The sequence below is a fragment of the Lolium rigidum genome, chromosome 3, assembly GCF_022539505.1.
Source record: "Lolium rigidum isolate FL_2022 chromosome 3, APGP_CSIRO_Lrig_0.1, whole genome shotgun sequence".
NCBI lineage: Eukaryota > Viridiplantae > Streptophyta > Magnoliopsida > Poales > Poaceae > Lolium > Lolium rigidum.
The window spans coordinates 405186127-405209841 of NC_061510.1; the positions used below are offsets into that span (position 1 = coordinate 405186127).

Sequence of the window (23715 nt, forward strand, 5' to 3'; positions counted from 1 at the left end):
GGACTCCTCCCTTAGGGTTTGGTTGGCCAAGCTTGTGGAGTCCCTCCCTTCCATAGTGCGTTTTCTTCCGGACTTTTCTAGAACCTTCTAGAACCTGCCATAAATGCACCGGATCATTTCCAAACTTGGAATATGACTTCCTATATATGAATCTTATTCTCCGGACCATTCCGGAACTCCTCGTGATGTCCGGGATCTCATCCGGGACTCCGAACAAATATTCGAACTCCATTCCATATTCAAGTTCTATCATTTCAACATCAAACCTTAAGTGTGTCACCCTACGGTTCGCGAACTATGCGGACATGGTTGAGTACTCACTCCGACCAATAACCAATAGCGGGATCTGGAGATCCATAATGGCTCCCACATATTCAACGATGACTTTAGTGATCGAATGAACCATTCACATACGATACCAATTCCCTTTGTCACGTGATATTTTACTTGTCCGAGGTTTGATCATTGGTATCACTCTATACCTTGTTCAACCTCGTCTCCTGACAAGTACTCCTTACTCGTACCGTGGTATGTGGTCTCTTATGAACTTATTCATATGCTTGCAAGACATTAGACGACATTCCACCGAGAGGGCCCAGAGTATATCTATCCGTCATCGGGATGGACAAATCCCACTGTTGATCCATATGCCTCAACTCATACTTTCCGGATACTTAATCCCACCTTTATAACCACCCATTTACGCAGTGGCGTTTGATGTAATCAAAGTACCTTTCCGGTATAAGTGATTTATATGATCTCATGGTCATAAGGACTAGGTAACTATGTATCAAAAGCTTATAGCAAATAACTTAATGACAAGATCTTATGCTACGCTTAATTGGGTGTGTCCATTACATCATTCATACAATGATATAACCTTGTTATTAATAACATCCAATGTTCATGATTATGAAACTAATCATCCATTAATCAACAAGCTAGTTAAGAGGCATACCAGGGACTCTTTGTTTGTCTACATATCACACATGTACTAATGTTTCGGTTAATACAATTATAGCATGATATATAAACATTTATCATAAACATAAAGATATAAATAATAACCACTTTATTATTGCCTCTAGGGCATATCTTCTTCAGGAACATGCACCGGAACAACCACAAAAGCATAACGATCCTATCATGGACATCACCACGAGACATAAGCCATGCCCATCCAGAGCTAGCTGCCCCCTTGAAATGCCTTGAGAAATCCCCAATTCAAGACCATCGTAATCGTGGTGAAGCATTTTTCGTGGTCGATGTATTGAATATGTTGATGTAGTTTATGGATGCATGAATCCAATGACATCGGCTAGGCATTGAGCCCTCGATGGTGGCAATGCCGCACCCAAAGCTCCACCGACACCGACAAATCGCTAGGCGAGTAGAACCCCAACAACAGCGAGCTGAACATGAGGGAGATGTGACCGATGCTTGCTGGCCATCAAAACAATCATCATAGAAGATGTCCAGTTGAAAAATCCCCCGTGACCAGCCAACAATGGATTAACCAAGGCCGGCGAGGACGTGGAAGGTTGATACAGACTACAGCTATAGGAGCTTTGAGAGGAAAAGAGATTAGTTGGCCATATCAGTATAAACGACATGTATGTATATAACCATAAGTAAAAAGCTATACAATGCCCTACCCATAATTTAGAGGTATGTACTACTATTGGAAATAAAAATATGTCATACCTTGTCTACAGTGACGAAGGTGGCTCGAAGTTATAGCCCGAGCAAAGTCCATGAAATATTTCATTGCTCAGCGATTGCCTACACAAACATTTATTTTAATTATTTTTGCATGATAGTGCTACAAGGGATTGCACCAACTTAACCCGGGAAGCTTCCCGGTCATGCCGGGCCGTGGCTCCGCGCCACTGCTTGTCTAGGTGCGAGTAAAATTGCCATCCTCGCTTTAAGCATCATTGTCATGGGCGTGAGTGTGCCGAGTATACTGATGCATGGCGATGATGTGAGTAGAGATGCATTCAAGTATGGCCCTGGAGTATCACACCTTCTGGCTGCTGTTTCACGATACTGGGTCCTTTGCTGCAAACAATTAGTGCACTTTGCTTGTATTTAAATGCTGCACAAAATTTAGTTCCTTTTAGAGGAACGCAAAATTTAGTCGCTTTGCTTGGCTCGTCATTACCAAGTTTAGAGGCTCGGCCCATCAAGAACATCTTAAGTGGGCACGCGATATGGCCCAAAACACATGTCCCGACAGCCGAGCAGGCCATCCGTCTCCGATTCGCCGGCTTTCCACATAACCAAGGAACTCCGTGTCTCACATAGATCAAGATTCACAAAACCTTCTCGGCGGCGGCGGCGGAAACTGTCTCGGCGGCGCAGAGGGGAGCGCGCTACCGGAGAAGGGACGCACGCGCGCGCGACCAAATCAACAGCGGTCTGAACTTCTCACTCCTCCTCACGGGGTTCGGATCTCTGAACTCCACCAAACGCTCTGACTGCCTGTTTTCAGTTTCCTAATCGCAGGAGATCGATCGATGGACGCTGCACCGCCGCCCGTGCAGAAGGATCCGCCAGCGCCTCGACGAGCCAGGGACTGGTCGCTACTGCCCCTCGACGCGCTCGCCTCGGTCTTCGTCAGGCTCGGCGCCGTCGACGTGCTCATGGGCGCCAGCCTCGTGTGCCGCTCCTGGCTCGACGCGGCGAGCGTGCCAGACGTGTGGCGTGTTGTGGACATGGAGAACCCCGAGGTCGTGCTCAACAAGGACAAAGCTTTGCTACGCACAATGGCTAAGGCGGCCGTCGACCGTTCCGACGGTCAGCTTCGGGTCTTCGCCGGGAACGAGTTCGTCACCGATGACCTCCTAAAATATATCGTGGAAAGGTACCTCCTTTCTGTTCTAAATTTCATCAACTACAATTTTTTTCCACTTTATATCCTGTAAACATTGAAGCCATGCTTTGCAGTTCGCCGTCACTGGCTACCCTTCGCATTGTATCCAACTGCGAAGACTATACCAAACGGCTCGTCAGTGTGATAAAAGAGGCACCTTTGCTGGAGCTTCGCTCCCTTGAACTTGGCGACATTAACCCCACCGTGGGAGAAATGCTTGATCTCCTCCGCAGCTGTCCTCTCCTACAGGTATTTCGGGTGCGCGGCTACCATTTCGACATTTGGGTAACTGAGGGCATCTCCAACCGGGCGACCCAAACGGACGCGCTGGGCCGTCCGTTTTGGGCCGTTTGCGTGCCCGAGCGGACGCGCGGACGGTGCCCCGCGTCCGCGCGTCCGTTTGGGTCGCGCGCTGCGCCCAACGCGCCAGATTTGGGTCGCGGCGCCCCATGGTATGTTTTTCTTGTAAAATCACTAGAAAAACGCAAAATAAATTATAGAAAAAATATATAAAATAGTTGAAATGCTCTAAATGTATTATACATTACATAGTCCATGTAATCAAGGATAAAGTATTATTCAAATAAAATGAAGAAACGATACAAAATGCTCTAGGCTCCTTCATCATTGTTGTTTGCAGCATTGTTGCCTACATGCTGCCACATGTGCTCGACCAAATCAGCCTGAAGCTGGTTGTGTACAGCTAGATCTCGAATTTCATGGTGCGCATGAAGAATGTCCCGAAATGATGCCGGAGCACGTTGAGGAGTAACCAACTCTCCTTGGCCGTCCCATTCATTATCAAAGAGTGAATCATCCCGCTCTACCTCAACAATCATGTTATGCATGATTACACAAGCGGTCATCACCTCCCACAGAGTTTGCACATCCCGGGCTGCGGCAGGGTGTCCGACGATAGCCCAACGAGCTTGGAGGATGCCAAACGCCCGCTCGACATCTTTCCGGGCTGCCTCCTGCTCTTTGGCAAACCTTGCCTCCTGCTCTGAGCTGGGGTTTCGGATTGTCTTCACTAGTGTAGCCCAAGGTGGATAGATACCATCAGCAAGGTAGTACCCCTTGGTGTAGTGGTGGCCATTGATCTCAAAAGCCACATCAGGGGACTGACCGTACGCTAGCCTATCAAACACCGGAGAGCGCTGCAGAGACATTGATGTCATTGTGCGAGCCGGCCATTCCGAAGAATGAGTGCCAAATCCATGTGTCATGGGAAGCAACAGCTTCAAGAATGATCGTGCACCCCTCGGAATGGCCGCCGTATGACCCCTGCCAACCAAAGGGGCAGTTCTTCCACTCCCAATGCATGCGGTCTATGCTGCCAAGCATCCCAGGAAACCCCCGGAAGCGTTGATCGACAACGGACGAGCCGTGTCCTCCGCATTTGGTTGCCGGAGGTACTTGTTCTCCGAACGAACCGATCACCGCTCTGCGAGAACCCGTACATCGATTCCGGGCCGGTTGACTCACTCATGCGCGTGTACTCATCTACGAAATCACCGGCAACGCCATATGCGAGCATCCTAATCGGCTGCCGTGCATTTCGGGTACGAAGAGAGGCCTACCTTGCCAAGTGCATCCACTTTCGCACGAAGTAGTCGTCGTAGATCTTGACGCCATCCATTATCCGGCGGAACAGCGGCCTGTTCATCCGAAAACGACGAGCGAAACAAGTGCGGCACGAACAATGGATTGGGTTGGAAGTAGTCGTTGTAGAGCTGGTCGTGGCCGCGTTCTCTTTTGCGGTCCAAGGCGGCCGCGCGCCCCGGCAACGACCCCGGAACACGGGGATCCGCGAGACAATGTGCTCGTGGATGAGCACCGCGAGCATCCGTGAAAAATTCGTCGTCGGACTCCTCTTCCGACGACGTGTCGATGAAGTTCTTGAAGTAGTACTCGTCGTCGCTGTCCACCATGATCCGAAAAGGGACACATATTAGTTCGAGCTTTTGAACGAACACCTCGCGAGCGGAGGCGATCCAAATGCTTCTCTAGGGACTGCGGCCATGGCCGTCTCGGCCGACTTGCGGTCCGGAAACACGGTGCAGGAGGGCTCACCTCCGGCGGAAACGGCGCGAGCTGCGAACGGCGGGAGGTGTCGCGACGGTGAGAGGACAACAACGCCGGCGCCGGCGTCCTCCGGACTCGCTACGACGCGGCGAAAGCGGCGCGGGACCTCGACCTATGCTTCCGCCCGCTTGCCGGCGTCTCGACGACGATGGCCGGCGTCGACGCGCTCCGAAATCGCCGGTCCGTGGGTGGCGGCGGAGCGGGTGGGGAGATGTGTGCGGCGGCCTTGTGTTTTCGGTGGCGGACAGGCGGGCCAGGGCGGACAAGGGGAGGACGCGAGCGACCAGCCTTTCGCGTCCGCGGCCACGCAAACCCGGCCAAGATTTGGGCGGGTTTGGGTCGTCCCGGACGCCGCGGCCATCCGTTTTAGGGATGGGTCCGCGCGCTGGGCCGCGTTTTTGTCCGTTTCGACCCATCCGGACGCGCGGGCGCGGGATGGGTCGCCCGGTTGGAGATGCCCTGACGAGCGTGTCCCGCGAACGAAATTTGCCGGGACCGAGGTCATGATGAGCAAGTGGGGTGATACGCAGTGGCGACACGTGGCAATGGTAGAAGTATGAGCCGACTGAAGTGGTCTAGGCTGAATTAAGCTACTGCTCCAACTATTGCTGAGAATTTAGGCTCTTAACAAACCTGATGGGCCAAAATACCTCACTAATCTTGTCTTAATTTTTTTTTAAGATTGGGTCCCCGTGAGGATCCGCCAACCGTGATAAATATCGGCGAGGTCGCGAGGATCCGCCAACGGTGATAAATATCGGTGCTACGATTCTGATTTAGAGATAAGTTTCCCTTTATTTCGGAAAAGGCGGAAAGCTTTGTATGTCATAAAAGATAAAGCTACAAAATTATCTTGTTAGGCCATCAACCATGTTTGGAAAGCGAACACGCTCTTTACTTTGGAAATTGGAGGATTCATTGTTATCCGAGTCCATTGTTATCCTTATGATTGGTACCTTACACACCTCTAATGCTTCTGATGGAGCTTTGCAACCGGGGCCTTTTCTGTAAAAAAAAAAAGCTTTGTAAATGTATGTGCCATTTAATTGTTTGAATTCTGCCTATATTTTTCCCCCTTCACAACATATTGTATGGGGGGCGCAAACTGGTGAACTAGTTTTCCAAAAGAAAGTTATGTGATTTTGGAAATTTTAGCTTCTTGATGAATGTTCTCAAGTGTTGTACTACTTAACCTGAAATTTTTTTATGTCATGTATATTGCTTCTTGATGAGTATTTTATGCAACAAAGCTTCTTGATGAGTATTTTATACAAGCCTCACGGAGCATACTTTTTCTGAACATGTCCAGCATTTCATCACTCTACAACAAAGCTCATGAAACTTATCGGCTACTGCTTTCTTTTGTGGAGGCAGTTTATTGGGATAAAATCCAGTTGTAATGTTAGGAGACATGGCCTCTTACGTCAGTCTATGACTATTGCTCTGATCCTGTCGGCTGTACGCCTGTACTAGGATAACTATAAGGATAATTTCCTTCAGATATATGAGAATTGCATTATCGGGGTTATCTACTCACGAGAGTTGTACGTAGTACCTTGTGAGATGAAGGAAAAAAATGTACAGAACGCAGCTGAACTCCAAGCATATCGCAGTCGTGCGGTCTGTTGTGCTTGTGCAGTCAAGCTCCTTCACAGGAACTTGCATTGGAGAAGGGAAGACGTTTTTTCCATTCGGACGGCGTAATTCGGCCCAGTCGCGCTCCTGGTTCCTCGTTTTCGTTCGGATTTGGGCCTAAATTCATCCGGCGATGCCACGCCATCCCCGGCCCCCCGGGGAGCGCTCGGGGACGGACGAAACAAAAGCGCGCGAAACGGCGAGGAAACTTCCTGCGCGTCTAGTGGCCCCAACTTGTTGGCGAGAGACCACGACCGTCGTCCTCATCGCATCGTCTTCCGCGCGCTGTAAAAGCCTGCCGCCGGTCAGCATTCGCCGGCCGCGTACCTTCCACGCGGCGATTTAATGTCGTCGCCTCGGTATCACGCGCGCCTACCTCTATTTATCGCCGAACTACCGCGTCTGCCCTGCATTCACCTCTCCTCTCTCTCGCATTCCACCAAATCTTCCCCCGAACTCGAAGAGATAGCAATGGCGAACGACGGTGCGGCCAAGAACGGCTTTGGCCGCCGCTCTCTCCACCAATGGGAGGGATGGCTCCTCCACGCGGCGGGCTACCCGGCGCCGCCGGACTTCCGCGCACCGGGGGGATGGAGGCTGAGCGCAGGCGGCGAGCCGATCCCGCCGCCGCCAACGGGGGGGCCGCACTAGAAACGGCGATCAACGAGGTGCTCGCCACTCAGTGACGAGCAGCGCGCGGATCCGCGTTTCTTCCCCGACAACCACGAATCGTGGGTCGCGTTCTTCCGGCGCAGGTATGAACGCGAAATCCGGGCGTACGATGGCCCTCCTCCTCCTCCGGCAAGGAATAACGCCGCCGACCGCCGCCGATGGTGGAGCGCGCCTGAGCGCACCCTCGAAAATGTGCTCGCGCACATCGAGGCCGGGAACTCCCCTGTCCTGGGGATGCCGCCGCCGGTGGCGCCTACCGTGTCGCGCCGGCACGGTGGTTCCTGGATGCCGAGGAAGATGGTGTCATCCTCCTCCTCGTCTGGCTCGCGGTCGGCGTCCAGGTCCGGCGGGTCGATGTTGGCCACCGTCAAGCAGGAGTGGGCGACCGTCAAGAAGGAACCGGCGTCGCCACCGCCGACCAGAGGGCGCAGCGGCCGGCGCCCTCGTCATCCGCGACCGGCCTTCCGCTCCGCGAGCGGCCGGAAGAAGACGAAGAAAGAGGCCGCCGCAAACCGGCTCGCCGGGGAGGAGGCGAAGCGCGCGGAGGACGCCGCGATGGCGGAGGCAATCGCCGGGTCGGCCGAAGGACATGGAGGAGGAGAAGCGCGCGGACGACGCCGCACCGGAGTGGTCCGAGCGCGGACCGGGAGCGCGAGGAGGCGGAGCGACGGCGGCGGCCGCCGGATCCGGCCTCGGGCGCGTCAAGTCGCCGCTCACGCCGCCGCACCATCCGCCGCTAGGAACGCCGCGCCCGGGGAGGTGGTGAAGCTCGAGGAGAGCAGCGACGACGGCATGTACCTTCCGTTGCCGCCACGCACCGGCGACGCCGGCCGTGGCACGAGCCGCTGGTACGAGGCTCCGCCGCCCCAGGACAACGCCGGCTCGAGCGACGACGACGACGGCGGCGACTACACGTCCTTCTACCGCCATTTCGGCATGTAGTAGACCGATATTTAGTTTAAGTTTAGTTTGCCAATCGCCGAATTCAAATATATGTACGAATTCGGCCTATTTATGCACGAACTCGCCTCTATATGTTAAATATCATTAAAATTCGCTTATGTTTGAACGAACTTGCCAATTTTGTCTGAATTCGCCGGAGTCCGTTACATCCATCCTGGACTCGCGGCTAGGAAGATGGGCCTCCCGCGCCAAATTTTCCTCCAATCCGGACGACAATATCGCCGGATTTGGGCGTGGGGAGCCCAAACGGCTGGAGATGCTCTTACGGCGTGGCCCTGGACCTAGATGGGTGGAGGCAAGCCGGCCGGACGTCGCCGTCCTGGGCCGCGTGTTGGTGGGCCGAGCTGGGCCGCTCGGTAGGCAGGCAGGACTTAGGAGAGGCGTCGGGTTTGATGACCCCACCAGGCCACCACCCCGTAAAGAGGGGCGCCGACGTAGTCCGCCGCCGCCGCCGCCGCGCGGAGAGAATTTTCATCGGCGGCGGAAAGAGGCCGGCAATCGAGATACGAGATAGCGCCGATGAAAATTCTCTCACGCTGGATTCCTCGTCTCTCTCCCTCACTGCACCGCTGCGCTTCTACAGCTCGACCTCGCCACAATGCACCAGCGCTTGCACAACGACTCCCTCCAGGCTACCCTGCAGCCAGTTCACCTACCCGTCGTGTTCCCCGGTGAGTTCTCTTCTTTCCGCACTAAATTTTTCGCCTTTAGTTGTTTGATTGCTTGCTGGAATCCAGATCGCGACCTTCCTATGCTAATTTTCTTCTAGGAAAAAATAATTGCATTCCATATGACTTCCGAGCCAGAGTCCCAAATTTGTTAAACTGATTTCATGCTCAGATACAGTAGATTCAGCCCTGACTGATGGCACCATCTTATTCATGTCGGATGCTGAAAATTTTCCGTTTATACTCCTCGTGATAGATTTCCTCGTCGATATCGGCACATGGCCAGCAGCAGTAAACCCCTTTCTGCCAAGGATTTTATTAGTTCCCTGGGCAAGCACTCTACCATTACCCAAGGCATGGAAAACGTGGAGGATGTCGATACAACCAAGGTCATTACTCGTTGTACCTATGTCCCTCCTGCCAAAAGTGTTGAAGATGAGACGAAACCAAGCGGGGATGCCATTTTTGGTGGGCTGAGCAGTGCTGACAAAAAGAGCTCGGCAGCAGCAGAGATACCTGATTATGTGCCCCCAATGGAGATATTTCCAAATAGCAGCCATCGCGACGGTTCCATATATAGCGGCACAGATGATTGGAAAATTGACTATCGTATTGCTGACCGTAATGAGAGTAAGCTATCAATCTATTTTCCCTTTTTGTATTTGTTAAAGCTATAGGGTCAACTGATATATTGTCTCCTGAAATCTCGATGCTAATTTTGCTCCGTGTACTTTTACTAATTTGTAGCGGTGCCATGGCACTTATAAAGGGAAATCTTGTAGAATGTTACCCAGGGGTTTCATTGCTTGGTGTTCGCAAAAGTAGGGAACATCTAGCCATCGCGCCTTTGGAATATTGCAGCTTGTGCCATTGGTCATTGTCTTTGTCTGCCCTTGTCACTCCCCATTTCTTGCCCCTAGCGCACCTCGCCCCGGGGCCTAAGATAGCATACTTTTTGTTGTGACTCACCAGACATTATATCTCCTATCTCCCCAGTGTTTTCTGATTGTCCAGATAACTCCCTAAATCAGTTTTCAGTTGAGCTTTGCACTGTTTCCCCCTCCATTGTTTTTTCCCGAAATTGTGTTCAGTTCACTCCAGAATGATGCTCATCTTTTTATTCCTCACAAAACCCTATTTTATGTTGAACATTTGTATGATAGGTGGCATCATGTTCTGTGCGACGGCATTTCATTCTTTTAGGATAAAAAATGTTAACCAGGTTTCATGCTCCCTGCATTATGCAGATAGTCATGGAAAATCAGGAAATATTTATAACGTAGGATATGATGTTGTCTACCACTGGGAAAAATGAACATAAAATAAAATAAATTTCATCAGGTGTCTTGGTAGTTCTTGGAGTGTACTGAACTGAGGAATATTTTTTTTCGGGGGGGGGGGTGGTATGCGATAAATGGACCTTTTCCTTCCTGAGGTGATTATAAATCATTCTCTTCTTAGAGTTCGGTTCCATTGCTTGGCATCAAGTAGAAAATAATTACAGCGCAGTTTTTGCACATACCCACTTCATGATTTACAGAAGATGGGAAGATACAACCGTACAGCTCAGAGCTCAGCCAAACCTCCTTCCTTCTTGTCCTCCTCGTCCTGTTCTGATTTTTCAGGATTCTCTTCGTTCCCCAGCAAGCAGGAACTCCCCGGAAGGTTCTTCAGCAAGGGGCGCCAGTCCATCCATACGAGAATTTCTGGTGACTGCCAATGCCTTCAGCCCTAACACCCACCAATTGCAGTTTTCCAAACCTCATGCTGCGCAAAGCAGTGTCCAGCTCTTAACCATGGGGCCATGCTTTGTGAAATGAACGATATGATTCTTCCAGCTGCCATTCTGAAATTGTAAACGGTTCCTTAGTTCCCAAAGGAACCACATAGCTTCTGTACTGAACATAATAAGCACCACATGTTTCTTATACCTAATCCAAAGCCGAACCACTGATTCAAAATTACTGCATACATGGACTCATATGATTTTAGCTAGATCCCAGAAGAAAAACTTTTCAAGGGAGCAATATTCCTACTAAAGACAGCATCCATAGTTTTTTTTCACTTAAATGAGAGGAACAATTTCCGATAGGACCATGGAATCCTTAACGGCATGTTACTTTTCGTATAGCAAGCATTTGTTTCTCTTATTACTTTCCAATTCTAATAAAACTTGTATTTTTCTATGAAGCTTGGTTGGATGCAATGATGTTTTCCGATCCCACAGATTGCAGAATGTACAATGGAACTTGTGTGTCACACTCAAGTCGTCACATGTTGCAGTTTTTGTCATTAAGGTTGGCTAAAATTCCTGTGGAGCTTGGCTCAGTCGAGTTATATGGATACATTGCAGCTCGGGATAATCTGAATCCATTGCTTAATTATATCGTCAATTTTAGCAGGGATGATCCCATCATCGTGAAGCAGGTGTGCACATCTATATATGTCTGCAATTATTTCAATGAATAAGTCTATTAATAACCTATCATTGGAGCAGATATCTGTCTCCCTGGGCTCCTACTGAGCCACGAAAAAACATGATCCTTGACCATAGGCCACTACTATACCTAGTCTTGTATTATGAAATGATGATTTTACTATATGAACAAATCAAAATTATGAAACTAAGTATCACATGGTCAATTGAAAATCAAATAAGATATTTCTGGACTCTTGGTTGCTACCAAGTAAACTTAGAAAAATGATTTCATTTATTTATAAGCATATAAACATACATACCATGAATGATCCCGTCACGAGATCTCATTTCTTACAGGCTTACTTAGAAAAATGATTTCATTTATCTAACAAATAGCAGGATCTGATTTCACGAGCTAACACTGTTTTGTTTATCTGATATGCGGAAAAAATCTTGGCCATCAATGATAAAATATGCCTTTAACTCAAGTCTAAATGTCACTACAAGTTACACATCATAAGGGAGGTATTCAGCTTTAGATATTTCTTACTTTTATTTGATTACGTAGGGTTCTCTCATCAACATGGCTGGCCCTAAGCGAGGGATCGAATTGGTCGGTACTATTCTAATCGAGTATGACATGAAGATCAAGGCAGGCGAACATGAAAGCGAAGATCTACAGGTGATCGATGGCGTATCATACTTGGATAACATAGACACATGGGATCGTAGACCGTTCACACTTCGCATCCATGGCGATTGTGGCGCAATTGATGTAGGTGTATCACGTCTTAACTTTGCATATGAGGCGACAATAGAAGTTGTCATATCACAAGTGCAAAGCAGTTTCAGTATGCGTCTTGGTTGTTTTACCAGCGGGTTACATGAAGAAATCCGGCTCTTTGATGGTGCTATTGGTGAGTCACGTGGCTTAAAGAGGTCTGTGGTTGCTGTAGCGAGTGATGATCAGATGGAATTGAAGTTCAAGGTAGCCGCAGACACGTGCATCCCTGCTGAATATTGCTGTTGCTTCGAGGCGAAGCAGCATGGGCGTGCTACTCAAGAGATAAACACTGGTTTTGCATTAATTGCAGTGAAGGTGACTTGGTCTACTTTAATAGAAGATGAAGAATAGCAACGAGCTTAGACTGAACATTGTAAAAAAAAACTTGGGTCTATGATGAATGAGCCAAGAGTAGGCAAAGAAGCTAAGTCAGGTAGCAACCAAACATTGTACTAATAATGTTACATCTGCCTTAGAATTAGATTTGGCAACTTTGGGTTGTAATCAAACTAGTGTATGTATTTAGTAAAAGTTTCAGCTGTCTACCTGGGGCAGTTTGGGGGAGGTGCGCTGAGGTTGATGCCGGGGTGCCTATGGCGGGGATAGACCCAATGCATGCATCAACTGCTGAAATGCGTGCTGCTGAGAAATTGTTTGACCTGGGTTTTGACAAGCAGATGCATGCAAAGCCAATTCGAGACTTTTCTGGTGGTTGGCGTATGAGGATTCTGTTGGCAAGGGCGTTCATGAATCCGATCATTCTTTTGCTTGATGGGCCAACCAACCATCTTGGTTTGTCTTGTACAATGATCTGAAACAACTGAAATTTGAACATTTGTTCATTAGAAATAATGTGCTTTTGCAATATTCCCTCAACAAGCTGAGACACTAAAAATAATGACTCCCTTATACGTTTTTCTTACATATTTGTTCTAGTCGCTTCTGCATGGCATTGGTAGTCTATTATAGTTACTTGAAAGCAATCTGAGACAATTGTTTTTTGCTTTTATTTGCAGATCTTCAGGCATGTGTCTGGCTGGAAGAGAAATTAAACTATTTTGAGTGTATACTTGTTGTCATCTCACGCTCCCAAGATTCATCATCCACATGCAGAAGAAAACCCTCAAGTTATACACTGGTTTTTATGACCAATATGTGCAAATCCGCTCTGAACTTGAAGAGAATCAAATGAAGAATTACAAATGGGAGATGGAACATATTGCTAATATGAAGGAGTACATCACACCCCGTTTGGTCATGGATCTGCAAAAAAGCTTGCTTGTCAGGCTCGCAAAGAGAAAACTCTCGCTCTCTCTCTCTCTCAAAAAAAAAAGAGAAAACTCTTGCTAAGATGGAGCATGGTCGTCTTGTTGAGAAGGTTGTGAAGGACAAATATCCTGGTGTTCCCCTTTACTGATGTTGGCAAGCTCCCACCACCAGTTCTACAGTTTGCTGATGTCAGTTTTGTATACACTCCAGATAATCTCATTTACAAGAACCTTGACTTTGGTGTTGACCTTGACTCAAGAGTTGCACTGGTCGGTCCCAATGGTGCAGGGAAGAGCACACTTCTGAAGCTCACCACAGGTGACCTAACTCCATTGAATGGCATGGTCAGGCGCCATAATCACCTACACATTGCACGGTTCCATCAACATCTCACCGAGAAGCTGGATCTGGGCATGCCAGCTGTCAGGGAAGGACCAGGTAATGCCAATGAAAATTCTGTCAGATGGGCAGAAGGCTGGTGTTATCTTTGTGTGGTTGGCATTTAGGCAGATGCTGTTGCTCGATGAACCGACAAATCATCTTGACACTCAGACCATCGACTTCCTTGCTGAGGCATGAATGAATGGGACGGTGGATTGGTCCTGGGGAGCCATGGCTTCAGGCTGATCAACCAGGTTGCTCAAGAGAGCTGGGTGTGTGCGAACCAGTCGGGGACTAGGTAGGAAGGTGATATCATGGATTTCAAGCAACACTTGAAGAAGAGGGTTGGCCTCTAGGTTCTCTACTCTTTGGAGATCTATAGACAACCCAAAGTTTTGCCTCTGTATCAGAAAAGTGTCAGCTATTCAGAGTAACTACAAGTACAAGCATGAGTATCATTCTATGGAGACAAAACATATTCTTGTACAGTAGGTCATTTTATAACCAGATGATTTATAATGGTTTGTTGCGTTATAGTTCTGTTTTAAGATAAATGCACATGTGCTTGTAAACAAACTCAGTAGATCATAAAAGATAAAGCTACAACAAGATTACTATAAGCACGTATGCATCGATAATCTTCTTGTTGGGCCGTCAACCATGTTTGGAGAGCGATGACTCAGATTACGGCCACGCTGTTGATTTTGAAGATGGGATTCATTGTATATTGTGATCTGAGTAGATTTGTGATCTTTATGATTGGTACCTTACATGAGCATGCACCCCTTATTTGTGTGATCGATGGAGTTTCACAATTGAGGCTTTTTCTGTAAAAAAAAAGGAAAGCTTTGCAAATGTATGTGACATTTTATTGTTTGAATTCTGGCTTTTCCCTTGACGACACATTGTCCAGAGATTCAAAGAGAGCTTTCTGAAATGTTATGTGTGTTAGGATGATCTCCTCGCGTCCGAGCCCAACGGCTCGAACTCAGACCCTTGACCTCGTCCGCGTCCTGATCGGGGGCGCCCAACCGCATCTGGTTGGTGGGCCCCTGTCGCCTGTGCTGTATATACAATGGTGGGGGCGGTGGCACACGTTACGAGGTTGAAAGGGGTGCCACTCGCCCCACCAACACACCTACCGATCTAGGTTCAGCACAGTGCCGACGGGAAGCTCCGCCGCCACCACTCCCTCACTGATCCACCGCCGTCACCACGTCAACGTCGACGGGTTCGTCCTTCTCGCACCGAGAAGGTAAACATCACAGCAGTCTTGGTATCTCTCCCTCCCTCTCACAGTACATGGATACAATTCGTTACAGAGATATGGTTACTACCGATTAAGATCTAGGCTAGTTGATCTAGGAGATCTATCATTGGTTTCAGAGCGGGTACTAGTTAGTAGATCTTGTACTAATCGGTAGAAACGAAAGGAAAACCCTAGATCGACCCGCACACCGAACACAAACCCTGACAGTGATAAAAAAGGGCAAAAAGATCCTTGCCGGCCACGGTTTTTGGGCTTGCCGGCGAGGAAGAAGAAGGGCAGTGGGGCACAGCGCCGCCACTGCCGGAAGAATACCGGCTACTGCGCGTAACTGCGCTTTTGCCGGCAAAGAGCACCACCAGGGGCACCACCTCTGGTCATCTTGACGGTGGTGCGCCCACCCTCGGGTGAACGCACGCACCGGCAAAAGGACCAGGGGGGCGCCGCCGCTCGTTCACGCCGTGGACAGCCTCCGGGATTTTGGCCGCCGGGTTCAGGTGGTGGTGAAAAGAAAAGAAAGAGGAGGGGCTTGACCCCGGCCACCTGCTGCGCACGGGCGCGAGCAGCCGCCGGCTCAGCCGCCAGAGAGAAAGGGTGAGGAGAGCGCCGCCGGCCGTCGCAAGGAAGCGGGGCGCGGCTGCGTGGTGAACTCTAAACACTCTTCTTGTAGTCCTCAAAGCACTGTGGCAACGTATTTGAGCCTGCGGCTTCGATGACCACGGTTCTACCTGAGTCAATGAGCTGAGAGGAGGCGCACAAGGCACAACACAGTGACACACGGGGATGATGAACTCCTTTCGTTAAGAATCTGCCATCTCCACTCCGGCCTTCGAGGAGCAAAGACGCCCGGACGTGTGTCCTGTGCCACGTTTTGCCTGGGCCGAGCTGGGCCGCGTGAGAGTCGGATGCACCCCACCCCCTTTACCCCTTGCCACCACCCCGCCGCCGCCGCCGCCTCAGCTGCGGAAAGAGACCGGCAATCGAGATACGAGATGGTTCCGTTGAAATTCCTCTCACGCTGGATTCCTCGTCTCTCCAATGTCGCCACCACTCCTACCTCAGCGAACCGCTTCTCCTATACAGCTCCACCTCTCCTCACTGCATCTGGTACGCCTCGCCGGAGGCCATCAGCGCTTGCTCGACGAGTTCCTCCAGGCTTCCCTGCAGTCAGTTCACCTAGCCGTCGTCTTTCCAGGTGAGTTCTCTTCTTCTCATGCCAATGATTTTATTGTTTCCCTTGGCAAGCACTCTGCCATTACCCAATACATGGAGGATGCTGATACAACCAAGGTCATTACTCGTTATAGCTATGCCCCTCCCGCCAATAATGTTGAAGATGAGAGGACAAGAAGCGGGAACGACAGTTTTTGTTTTAAAGATGCTTCTGGGACAACCTTGGAGGTCATGGATAGCAAACCTGATACATCAGGAGAAGTTGTGGTTGCAGCAGCGACACCTGATTATTTAATGGAGATATTTCCAAATAGCAGCCATCGCGACGGTTCCATATACAGCGGCACAGACGATTGGAAAATTGACTATCGTATTGCTGACCGTAATGAGAGTAAGTGATATTTTTTATTTTGTTACAGTGTATTAGGGATTCTTTGAAGCTGTAGTGTCAACTGATATATTGTTTCATGGAATCTCGATGTTAATTTTGCTTTGCTCTGTTTACTTTACTAATTGATGGCAGTTGTTGATGGCACTTACAAAGGGAAATGTTGTAGAATGTTACCTAGGGGTTTCACTGATTGGTGTTTGCAAAAGTAGGAAACATCTACCCCATCCGTCCTGAAAAGGATACCTTGGATTTCTCTAAAATTTGATGTATCTGGCACTATTGCATCCGAATTTAGAAAAATTAAGACATCCTTTTTAGGACGGAGGGAATAACAATTGCGGCTAGACAAATCTAATTTTTAGGACTCCTCATTTCTTGCCCCGATCCCACCTCGCCCCGAAGCACAGGATAGCATACTTCCGGTTGTGATTCACCAGACATTATAACTCCTCCCTCTTCTGATTGTCCAGATAACTCCCTAAACCATTTTCCAGTTGAGGTTTACCCTGTTCCCCCCCCCCCCCCAATTGTGTTCAGTTCACTCCAAAATGATGTTTACCTTTTTATTATGTGAAAAATTCATATCCTCTGCTACATCATTTCATTCCTTTTAGGACGTATGTGTGCATACAAAATGTTAGCCAGGTTTGGTGCTCCCCACATATGCAGATATACTCTTGGAAAACCATGAAAACATTTATAATTGTAGGATATGCTGTCCATCGGGAAAAAGTCAACGTAAAAGAGGACTTACAAAAAGAGAAAACAAAATAAAATAAATTTCATCAGGGGTGAAATGACCACTCTGGGTAGTTATTGGAGTGTAGTGAACCGTCGTATAGTTTATGGGGTTATGCAATAAATGGACCTTTTCCTACCTGAGGTGATTAGATATTACTCTCTTTTCTTAGAGTTCCAGTCCACTGCATGGCATCAAGACGAAAATAATAACAGACCATTTTTTTCAGAGCACATGCCCTCTGCATGATTTGCAGAAGATAGGAAGATACAACCGTGCAGCTCAGAGTGCAGCCAAGCCCACTTCCTACTCGTCCTCCTCACATTATTCTGATTCTTCAGGCTTCTTGTCGCTCTCCAGCAAGCATTAACACTGAGGGCTTGTTTGATTCAAAGGAATTGTGTATGATTTTTGTAGGATTTGGATCCATAGGATTTTTTTCTACAATGGTTGTTTGATTCATAGGATTGCAATCCTTTGGAATTCCTACAAATGATTGATTTGCACTATGTTTTGAAGGAAAATTTCCCTTCACTCCAACCTCTTTTTACAATTCTTTTGGTTTTCCTCTGCAATCAAATGCTCTTGGATCTAAAATCCTGTAGGATTGGAGAGGACATGTCATCCGGATCCTGTGTGTTTCCTATTCCTGCGTTCGGAAAATCCTGCGAATCAAACGAGCCCTGAAAGGTTCTTCAGCAAGAGGCACCAGTCTGCATCCATACGAGCATTTTCGGTGTGACTGCGAATGCCTCCAGCCCTGACACCCACCAATTGTAGTATTCCAACTTTCATGCTGGACAAAGCAGTGTGCAGATCTTAACCATGGGGTCATGCTTTGCCAAATGAGGGCAGTTTCCATTCCGAAACCACAAATGGTTTCATAATTTCCAAAGCAACCGCATAGCTGCTTCACTGAACATTTAAGCACCACATGTTTCTCATTACTAATCCAAAACCGAACCATTGATTCAAAACTACTGCCTACATGGATTTCTATGATTCCCACTTTCTATTAGAGACCACACACTGGAAAAACGTATGTTGGATGGACTCCTTGCCTGTACAAGGCAAACATGATTGAACTTGGACTCCTGATATTACTTCCTTTTTCCTTGGGTTTTCCTAGAAAAATAAAACTTTTCAAGGGAGCAAAATTCTTACTAAAAAGAACATCGATAGCTTCACTTGGATGAGATGGATTAGGACCATGGAATCCTTTAAATGGCATGTTAACTTTTTGTATGTTAAAAACATTCATTTCTTTTATTACTTTCCAATTCTAATAAAATTTGTATTTTTTCTGAAGCTTGGCTGGAGGCAATGATGTTTTCAGATCCCATAGATTGCAGAATGCACAATGGAATTTGCGAGTCACACGCAAGTCGTCACATGTTGCAGTTTTTGTCATTAAGGTTGGCTAATATTCCTGCAGAGCTTGGCTCAGTCGAGTTGTATGGATACATCGCAGCTCGGGATAATATGAATCCATTACTTAACTATATCGTCCATTTTAGCAGGGATGATCCCATCATCTTGAAGCAGGTGTGTACATGTCTGAATTTTTTTCTATGCATAAGTCTATTAATAACCCATCATGGAAGCAGGCATTTTGGTCCATGGGATCTTATTGAGCCAAGAAAAAACATGGTCCATGACCGTAAACCACTGCTATACCAAGTCTTGTATTATGAAATGATGATTTGCTATAAGAACAAATCTAAATAATGAAACTAAGTATCACTTAGTCAGCTAGTCAATAGTAAATCAAATAGAATATTTCGGGACTCTGTTGCTATCAAGTAAACTTTGAAAAAGTTGATTCCATTTATTTATAGGCATATAAACATGCATAGCATGAATGATCCCATCACCACATTTATTTCTTACAGGCTTATCCAATTAAGTATTTGGATCGAAAATAAAATCTAATAAATAGCATGGGCCGATGTCCTTTTCTAACATTGTTTTCTTTGTTTGATAGGTGGGAAAAAATCTTGGCCATCATCAATTATAAAACATGCCTTTAACTGAATTTTAAATATTGCGACAAGTAAAACATTGTAAGTGGAGTATTCAGATTTAGATATTTCTTACTTTTATTCGGTTATGTAGGGTTCTCTCATCAACATGGCTGGCCCTAAGCGAGGAATCGAATTGGTTGGTACTATTCTAATCGAATATGACATGCGGATCAAGGCAGGCGAACATGAAAAAGAAGATCTACAGGTGATTGATGGTGTATCATACTTGGATAACATAGACACATGGGATCGTACCCCGTTCATATTTCGCATTTATGGGGATTGTGGCGCAATTGATGTTGGTGTGTCACGTCTTAACTTTGCATATGAGGCGACCATAGAAGTTGTCATATCACAAGGGCAAAGCAGTTTTAGCATGCGTCTCAGTTGTTTTACCAGTGGGTTACATGAAGAAATCCGGCTCTTTGATGGTGCTATTGGTGAGTCACGTGGCTTAAAGAGGTATGTGGTTGCTGTAGCGAGCGATGATCAGATGGAGTTGAAGTTTACGGTAGCCGCAGACTCGTGCGTCCCTGCTGAACATTGCTGTTGCTTTGAGGCAAAGCAGCATGGGCGTGCTACTCAAGAGATTAGCACTGGTTTTGCATTAATCACAGTGAAGGTGACTTGGTCTACTTTAAATAAGCCAAGAAGAATAGCAACAACCTTAGACTGAACTTTGTCAAAAAATAAAAAGGTTGGGTCTATGATGAATGAGCCAAGAGTAAGCAAAGAAGCTAAGGTAGTTTAGTGTTGTCAGCCTGTGGCAGCAACCAAACACTCTACTAATGATGTTACATCTGCTGAGGCCTACATGATCGTTTTGTCTCAGATGGATGTGGAAGATAGGATGATTGTCGAGGATTTGGTGACAAGTGTCAGGCAGGAGCTACAGCCATATCCCAGATAGAGTCTGCTCTTGAGGCTATGACAGAAGAAGTGATAGCAGAAGCCTGAATAGTAGAAGCAGAAGCTGGTCACGCGGCAGGAGTTGGTCACGTAGCCGCAGCCAGAGTCTTAGCAGGAGCAGAATCCATGATCAGTGTGCAGGATCAGAATGCAGGCCGCGAGCAAGATCTGGCTTAGATGTGCCGCGACTGAAGCTGGGGACCTGTTTTAGCTGCGCCCTACTGGACCAGTAGCTGATGTTGCTGCACTCAAACCTGGACAATCGTTTGCCGACGCATCTGATGTCACCTTTGTCGCCTGCTCGCTTGGTACAGGTCCAGGAGGGTGGACCGTTCATGGGCGGGGGCAATGCCAACATCAATAGTGCATAAACTGGCCAGACTTACCATGGGAACGATCTTGTAATACCAACAAGCTTTTTTGCAGCTGAAAATTTTCCAGGCCCGGCAGTTCAGCAGAATGCCCCATGATGTAAGATGGTAATCATCTATATAAGTTTGTGTTTTACGGGTTTATTTATTTTTCCTGTCCGTTCTATGAGCAGACCTAACAACTGCTTCTTTCACAATCGATGTGTACGAGCCCCCCTAAACAAGATATGATTAGGAGGATATATCTTATAGTCCTAATGATTATTACATTTTCCTAGTTTTCACTTCAACTTTTAGGTGGTGCAACGAACGTAATCCAACTAAGTGAAGGTTAAAGCAAACTGAGATATCATATAAAAGCCATGCTAACTTGTCATTTTTTATTATGATGCTTGATGTAAGGATCGGGTTGTAGTTTATGGGACAATTGTCTCTGCTACTCTATCTGTCCGTTCTTTCTGCATGGAAGGCAACAAACTAGACAGCAATTTGTAGGGATGAGCAAATAGGATAAGTGGGATAATCAAACTTGGATTTATTAAGAAGGAAAAAGAGATACTAGAGTCTAGAATGAAAGTCAATGACACGCATCACACTTATCCCACTTCTACATCCTTGGCAATCAACCTCGATTTTTTTTACAACCTTGATATGTCTCCAACGTATCTATAATTTCTTATGTTCCATACTAGTTTTATGCCAATAGCTACATGTTTTATATGCACTCTATATCATATTATGGCATTTATTGAACTAACCTATTAACAAGATGCCACAGTCCCAGTTTCTGTTTATTATGTCTGTTTATTGCAGAAAAGGCCCAAAAACCAAAGTGCTCGGAAAAATCCAGAAAAATTACAGTAATTCTATTTCGCCAGAAGACCCACGGAGCCAAAAGGGCCAGGCCAGAGGAGGCCCACGGCCTCCTCCCCATCCACTAGCGCGGCCAGGAGGGTGCGGCGCCGCCCTATGGGGTGGGCCCCTCGGGCACCCCCTCGCGCCGCCCTTTCGCCTATATTAAGCTCCTGACCTGAAAACCCTAGAGGAGATGGACGATTTCTCCAGAAGAGTTCCGTAGCTCCGCCGCCACTGATGCGTGTAGTTGACACGTCCGTTGGGAACCCCAAGAGGAAGGTGTGATGCGCACAGTAGAAAGTTTCCCTCAGTAAGAAACCAAGGTTTAATCAAACCAGTAGGAGTCAAGAAGCACGTTGAAGGTTGATGGCGGAGGAGTGTAGTGCGGCGCAACACCAGGGATTCCGGCGCCAACGTGGAACCTGCACAACACAATCACAGAACTTTGCCCCAACGTAACGGCGAGGTTGTCAATCTCACCGGCTTGCTTGTAAACAAAGGATTAGATGTATAGTGTGGATGATGATGTTTGTTTGCGAATAACAGTAAAGAACAATTGCAGCAGTTTGTATTTCAGATGTAAAGAATAGGACCGGGGTCCATAGTTCACTAGCGGTGTCTCTCCCATAAGATAGCAGATGTTGGGTGAACAAATTACAGTTGGGCAATTGACAAATAAAGAAGGCATAACAATGCACATACATATATCATGATGAGTACTATGAAATTTAATCAGGGCATTACGACAAAGTACATAGACGCTATCCAGCATGCATCTATGCCTAAAAAGTCCACCTTCGAGTTATCATCCGAACCCCTTCCGAGTATTAAGTTGTAAACAACAGACAATTGCATTAAGTATGGTGCGTAATGTAATCAACACAAATATCCTTAGACAAAGCATCGATGTTTTATCCCTAGTGGCAACAACACATCCACAACCTTAGAACTTTCGTCATCGTCCCAGATTTAATGGAGGCATGAACCCACTATCGAGCATAAATACTCCCTCTTGGAGTCACAAGTATCAACTTGGCCGAGCCTCTACTAGCAACGGAGAGCATGCAAGAACATAAATAACATATATGATAGATTGATAATCAACTTGACATAGTATTCAATATTCATCGGATCCCAACAAACACAACATGAAGGATTACAAATAGATGATCTTGATCATGATAGGCAGCTCACAAGATCTAACATGATAGCACAATGGGGAGAAGACGACCATCTAGCTACTGCTATGGACCCATAGTCCAGGGGTGAACTACTCACACATCGATCCGGAGGTGATCATGGCGATGAAGAGACCTCCGGGAGATGATTCCCCTCTCCGGCAGGGTGCCGGAGGCGATCTCCTGAATCCCCCGAGATGGGATTGGCGGCGGCGGCGTCTCTGGAAGGTTTTCCGTATCGTGGTTCTCGGTACTGGGGGTTTCGCGACGGAGGCTTTAAGTAGGCGGAAGGGCGGAGTCGGAGGCCTGACAGGGGGGCCACACACTAGGGCGGCGCCCCCCCCCTTGGCCGCGCCGCCTTACTGTGTCGGCGCCCCGTGGCCCCACTTCGTCTCCCCTCCGGTCTTCTGGAAGCTTCGTGCAAAAATAGGACCCTGGGCGTTGATTTCGTCCAATTCCGAGAATATTTCCTTACTAGGATATACGAAACCAAAAACAGCAGAAAACGACAACTGGCTCTTCGGCATCTCGTCAATAGGTTAGTGCCGGAAAATGCATAATAATGACATATAATGTGTATAAAACATGTGAGTATCATCATAAAAGTAGCATGGAACATAAGAAATTATAGATACGTTTGGGACGTATCAGCCACCAAAACCCCTAATTCGGGGGATAGAAGTCTCTGTTTCGGCACCCTGCCGGAACGGGGAATTACCCCCGGAGCCATCTCCATCGACTCCATCGCCATCTTCATCGCTGTTGCTGTCTCCCATGATGAGGAGAGAGTAGTTCTCCCCCGAGGCTGAGGGCTCTATTGGTAGCTATGTGATACGTCTCAAACGTATCTATAATTTCTTATGTTCCATGCTAGTTTTATGACAATACTCACATGTTTTATATACACTTTATATCATTTTGATGCATTTTCCGGCACTAACCTATTAACAAGATGCCGAAGCGCCAGTTTCTGTTTTCTCGTTGTTTTTGGTTTCGAGAAATCCTATACAGGAAATATTCTCGGAATTGGACGAAACAAAAGCCCACGGTCTTATTT

General features: G+C 47.4%; 3 protein-coding genes and 1 pseudogene across 3 annotated transcripts; all 4 read left to right on the plus strand.

Annotated features, from left to right (window-relative positions):
* The first annotated feature begins 2380 nt into the window (after positions 1 to 2380).
* LOC124697806 (putative F-box/LRR-repeat protein 23) lies at positions 2381 to 5520 on the plus strand. Its single transcript, XM_047230345.1, has 4 exons — positions 2381 to 2419; positions 2495 to 2866; positions 2950 to 3164; positions 5420 to 5520. Exons 2-4 carry the CDS (start codon positions 2520 to 2522, stop codon positions 5518 to 5520), a joined length of 663 nt encoding a protein of 220 aa, XP_047086301.1. The 5' UTR covers positions 2381 to 2419; positions 2495 to 2519.
* A 3184-nt stretch (positions 5521 to 8704) lies between these two features.
* On the plus strand, positions 8705 to 12586 carry LOC124700981. Its single transcript, XM_047233047.1, has 4 exons — positions 8705 to 8901; positions 9155 to 9528; positions 11090 to 11325; positions 11886 to 12586. Exons 1-4 carry the CDS (start codon positions 8750 to 8752, stop codon positions 12450 to 12452), a joined length of 1329 nt encoding a protein of 442 aa, XP_047089003.1. The 5' UTR covers positions 8705 to 8749; the 3' UTR covers positions 12453 to 12586.
* Positions 12587 to 12684: 98 nt separating this feature from the next.
* On the plus strand, positions 12685 to 14229 carry LOC124700983 (annotated as a pseudogene).
* A 1769-nt stretch (positions 14230 to 15998) lies between these two features.
* LOC124700984 lies at positions 15999 to 20505 on the plus strand. The gene is made up of 4 exons (XM_047233048.1): positions 15999 to 16213; positions 16326 to 16582; positions 18631 to 18866; positions 19437 to 20505. Exons 1-4 carry the CDS (start codon positions 16011 to 16013, stop codon positions 20019 to 20021), a joined length of 1281 nt encoding a protein of 426 aa, XP_047089004.1. The 5' UTR covers positions 15999 to 16010; the 3' UTR covers positions 20022 to 20505.
* The last annotated feature ends 3210 nt before the right edge of the window (positions 20506 to 23715 follow it).

What these genes read in the sequence shown, in the direction of transcription:
- LOC124697806 (XM_047230345.1), top strand. Translation starts at nt 2,520, where the DNA reads ATGGACGCTGCACCGCCGCCCGTGCAGAAGGATCCGCCAGCGCCTCGA. An exon ending in CTAAAATATATCGTGGAAAG is followed by an intron (nt 2,867 to 2,949) that starts GTACCTCCTTTC and finishes CATGCTTTGCAG; the next exon opens with TTCGCCGTCACTGGCTACCC. An exon ending in CCATTTCGACATTTGGGTAA is followed by an intron (nt 3,165 to 5,419) that starts CTGAGGGCATCT and finishes GTTGGAGATGCC; the next exon opens with CTGACGAGCGTGTCCCGCGA.
- LOC124700981 (XM_047233047.1), top strand. Translation starts at nt 8,750, where the DNA reads ATGAAAATTCTCTCACGCTGGATTCCTCGTCTCTCTCCCTCACTGCAC. An exon ending in CCTACCCGTCGTGTTCCCCG is followed by an intron (nt 8,902 to 9,154) that starts GTGAGTTCTCTT and finishes TCCTCGTGATAG; the next exon opens with ATTTCCTCGTCGATATCGGC. An exon ending in ATCCCATCATCGTGAAGCAG is followed by an intron (nt 11,326 to 11,885) that starts GTGTGCACATCT and finishes TTGATTACGTAG; the next exon opens with GGTTCTCTCATCAACATGGC.
- LOC124700984 (XM_047233048.1), top strand. Translation starts at nt 16,011, where the DNA reads ATGGTTCCGTTGAAATTCCTCTCACGCTGGATTCCTCGTCTCTCCAAT. An exon ending in TATTGCTGACCGTAATGAGA is followed by an intron (nt 16,583 to 18,630) that starts GTAAGTGATATT and finishes TTTTTTCTGAAG; the next exon opens with CTTGGCTGGAGGCAATGATG. An exon ending in ATCCCATCATCTTGAAGCAG is followed by an intron (nt 18,867 to 19,436) that starts GTGTGTACATGT and finishes TCGGTTATGTAG; the next exon opens with GGTTCTCTCATCAACATGGC.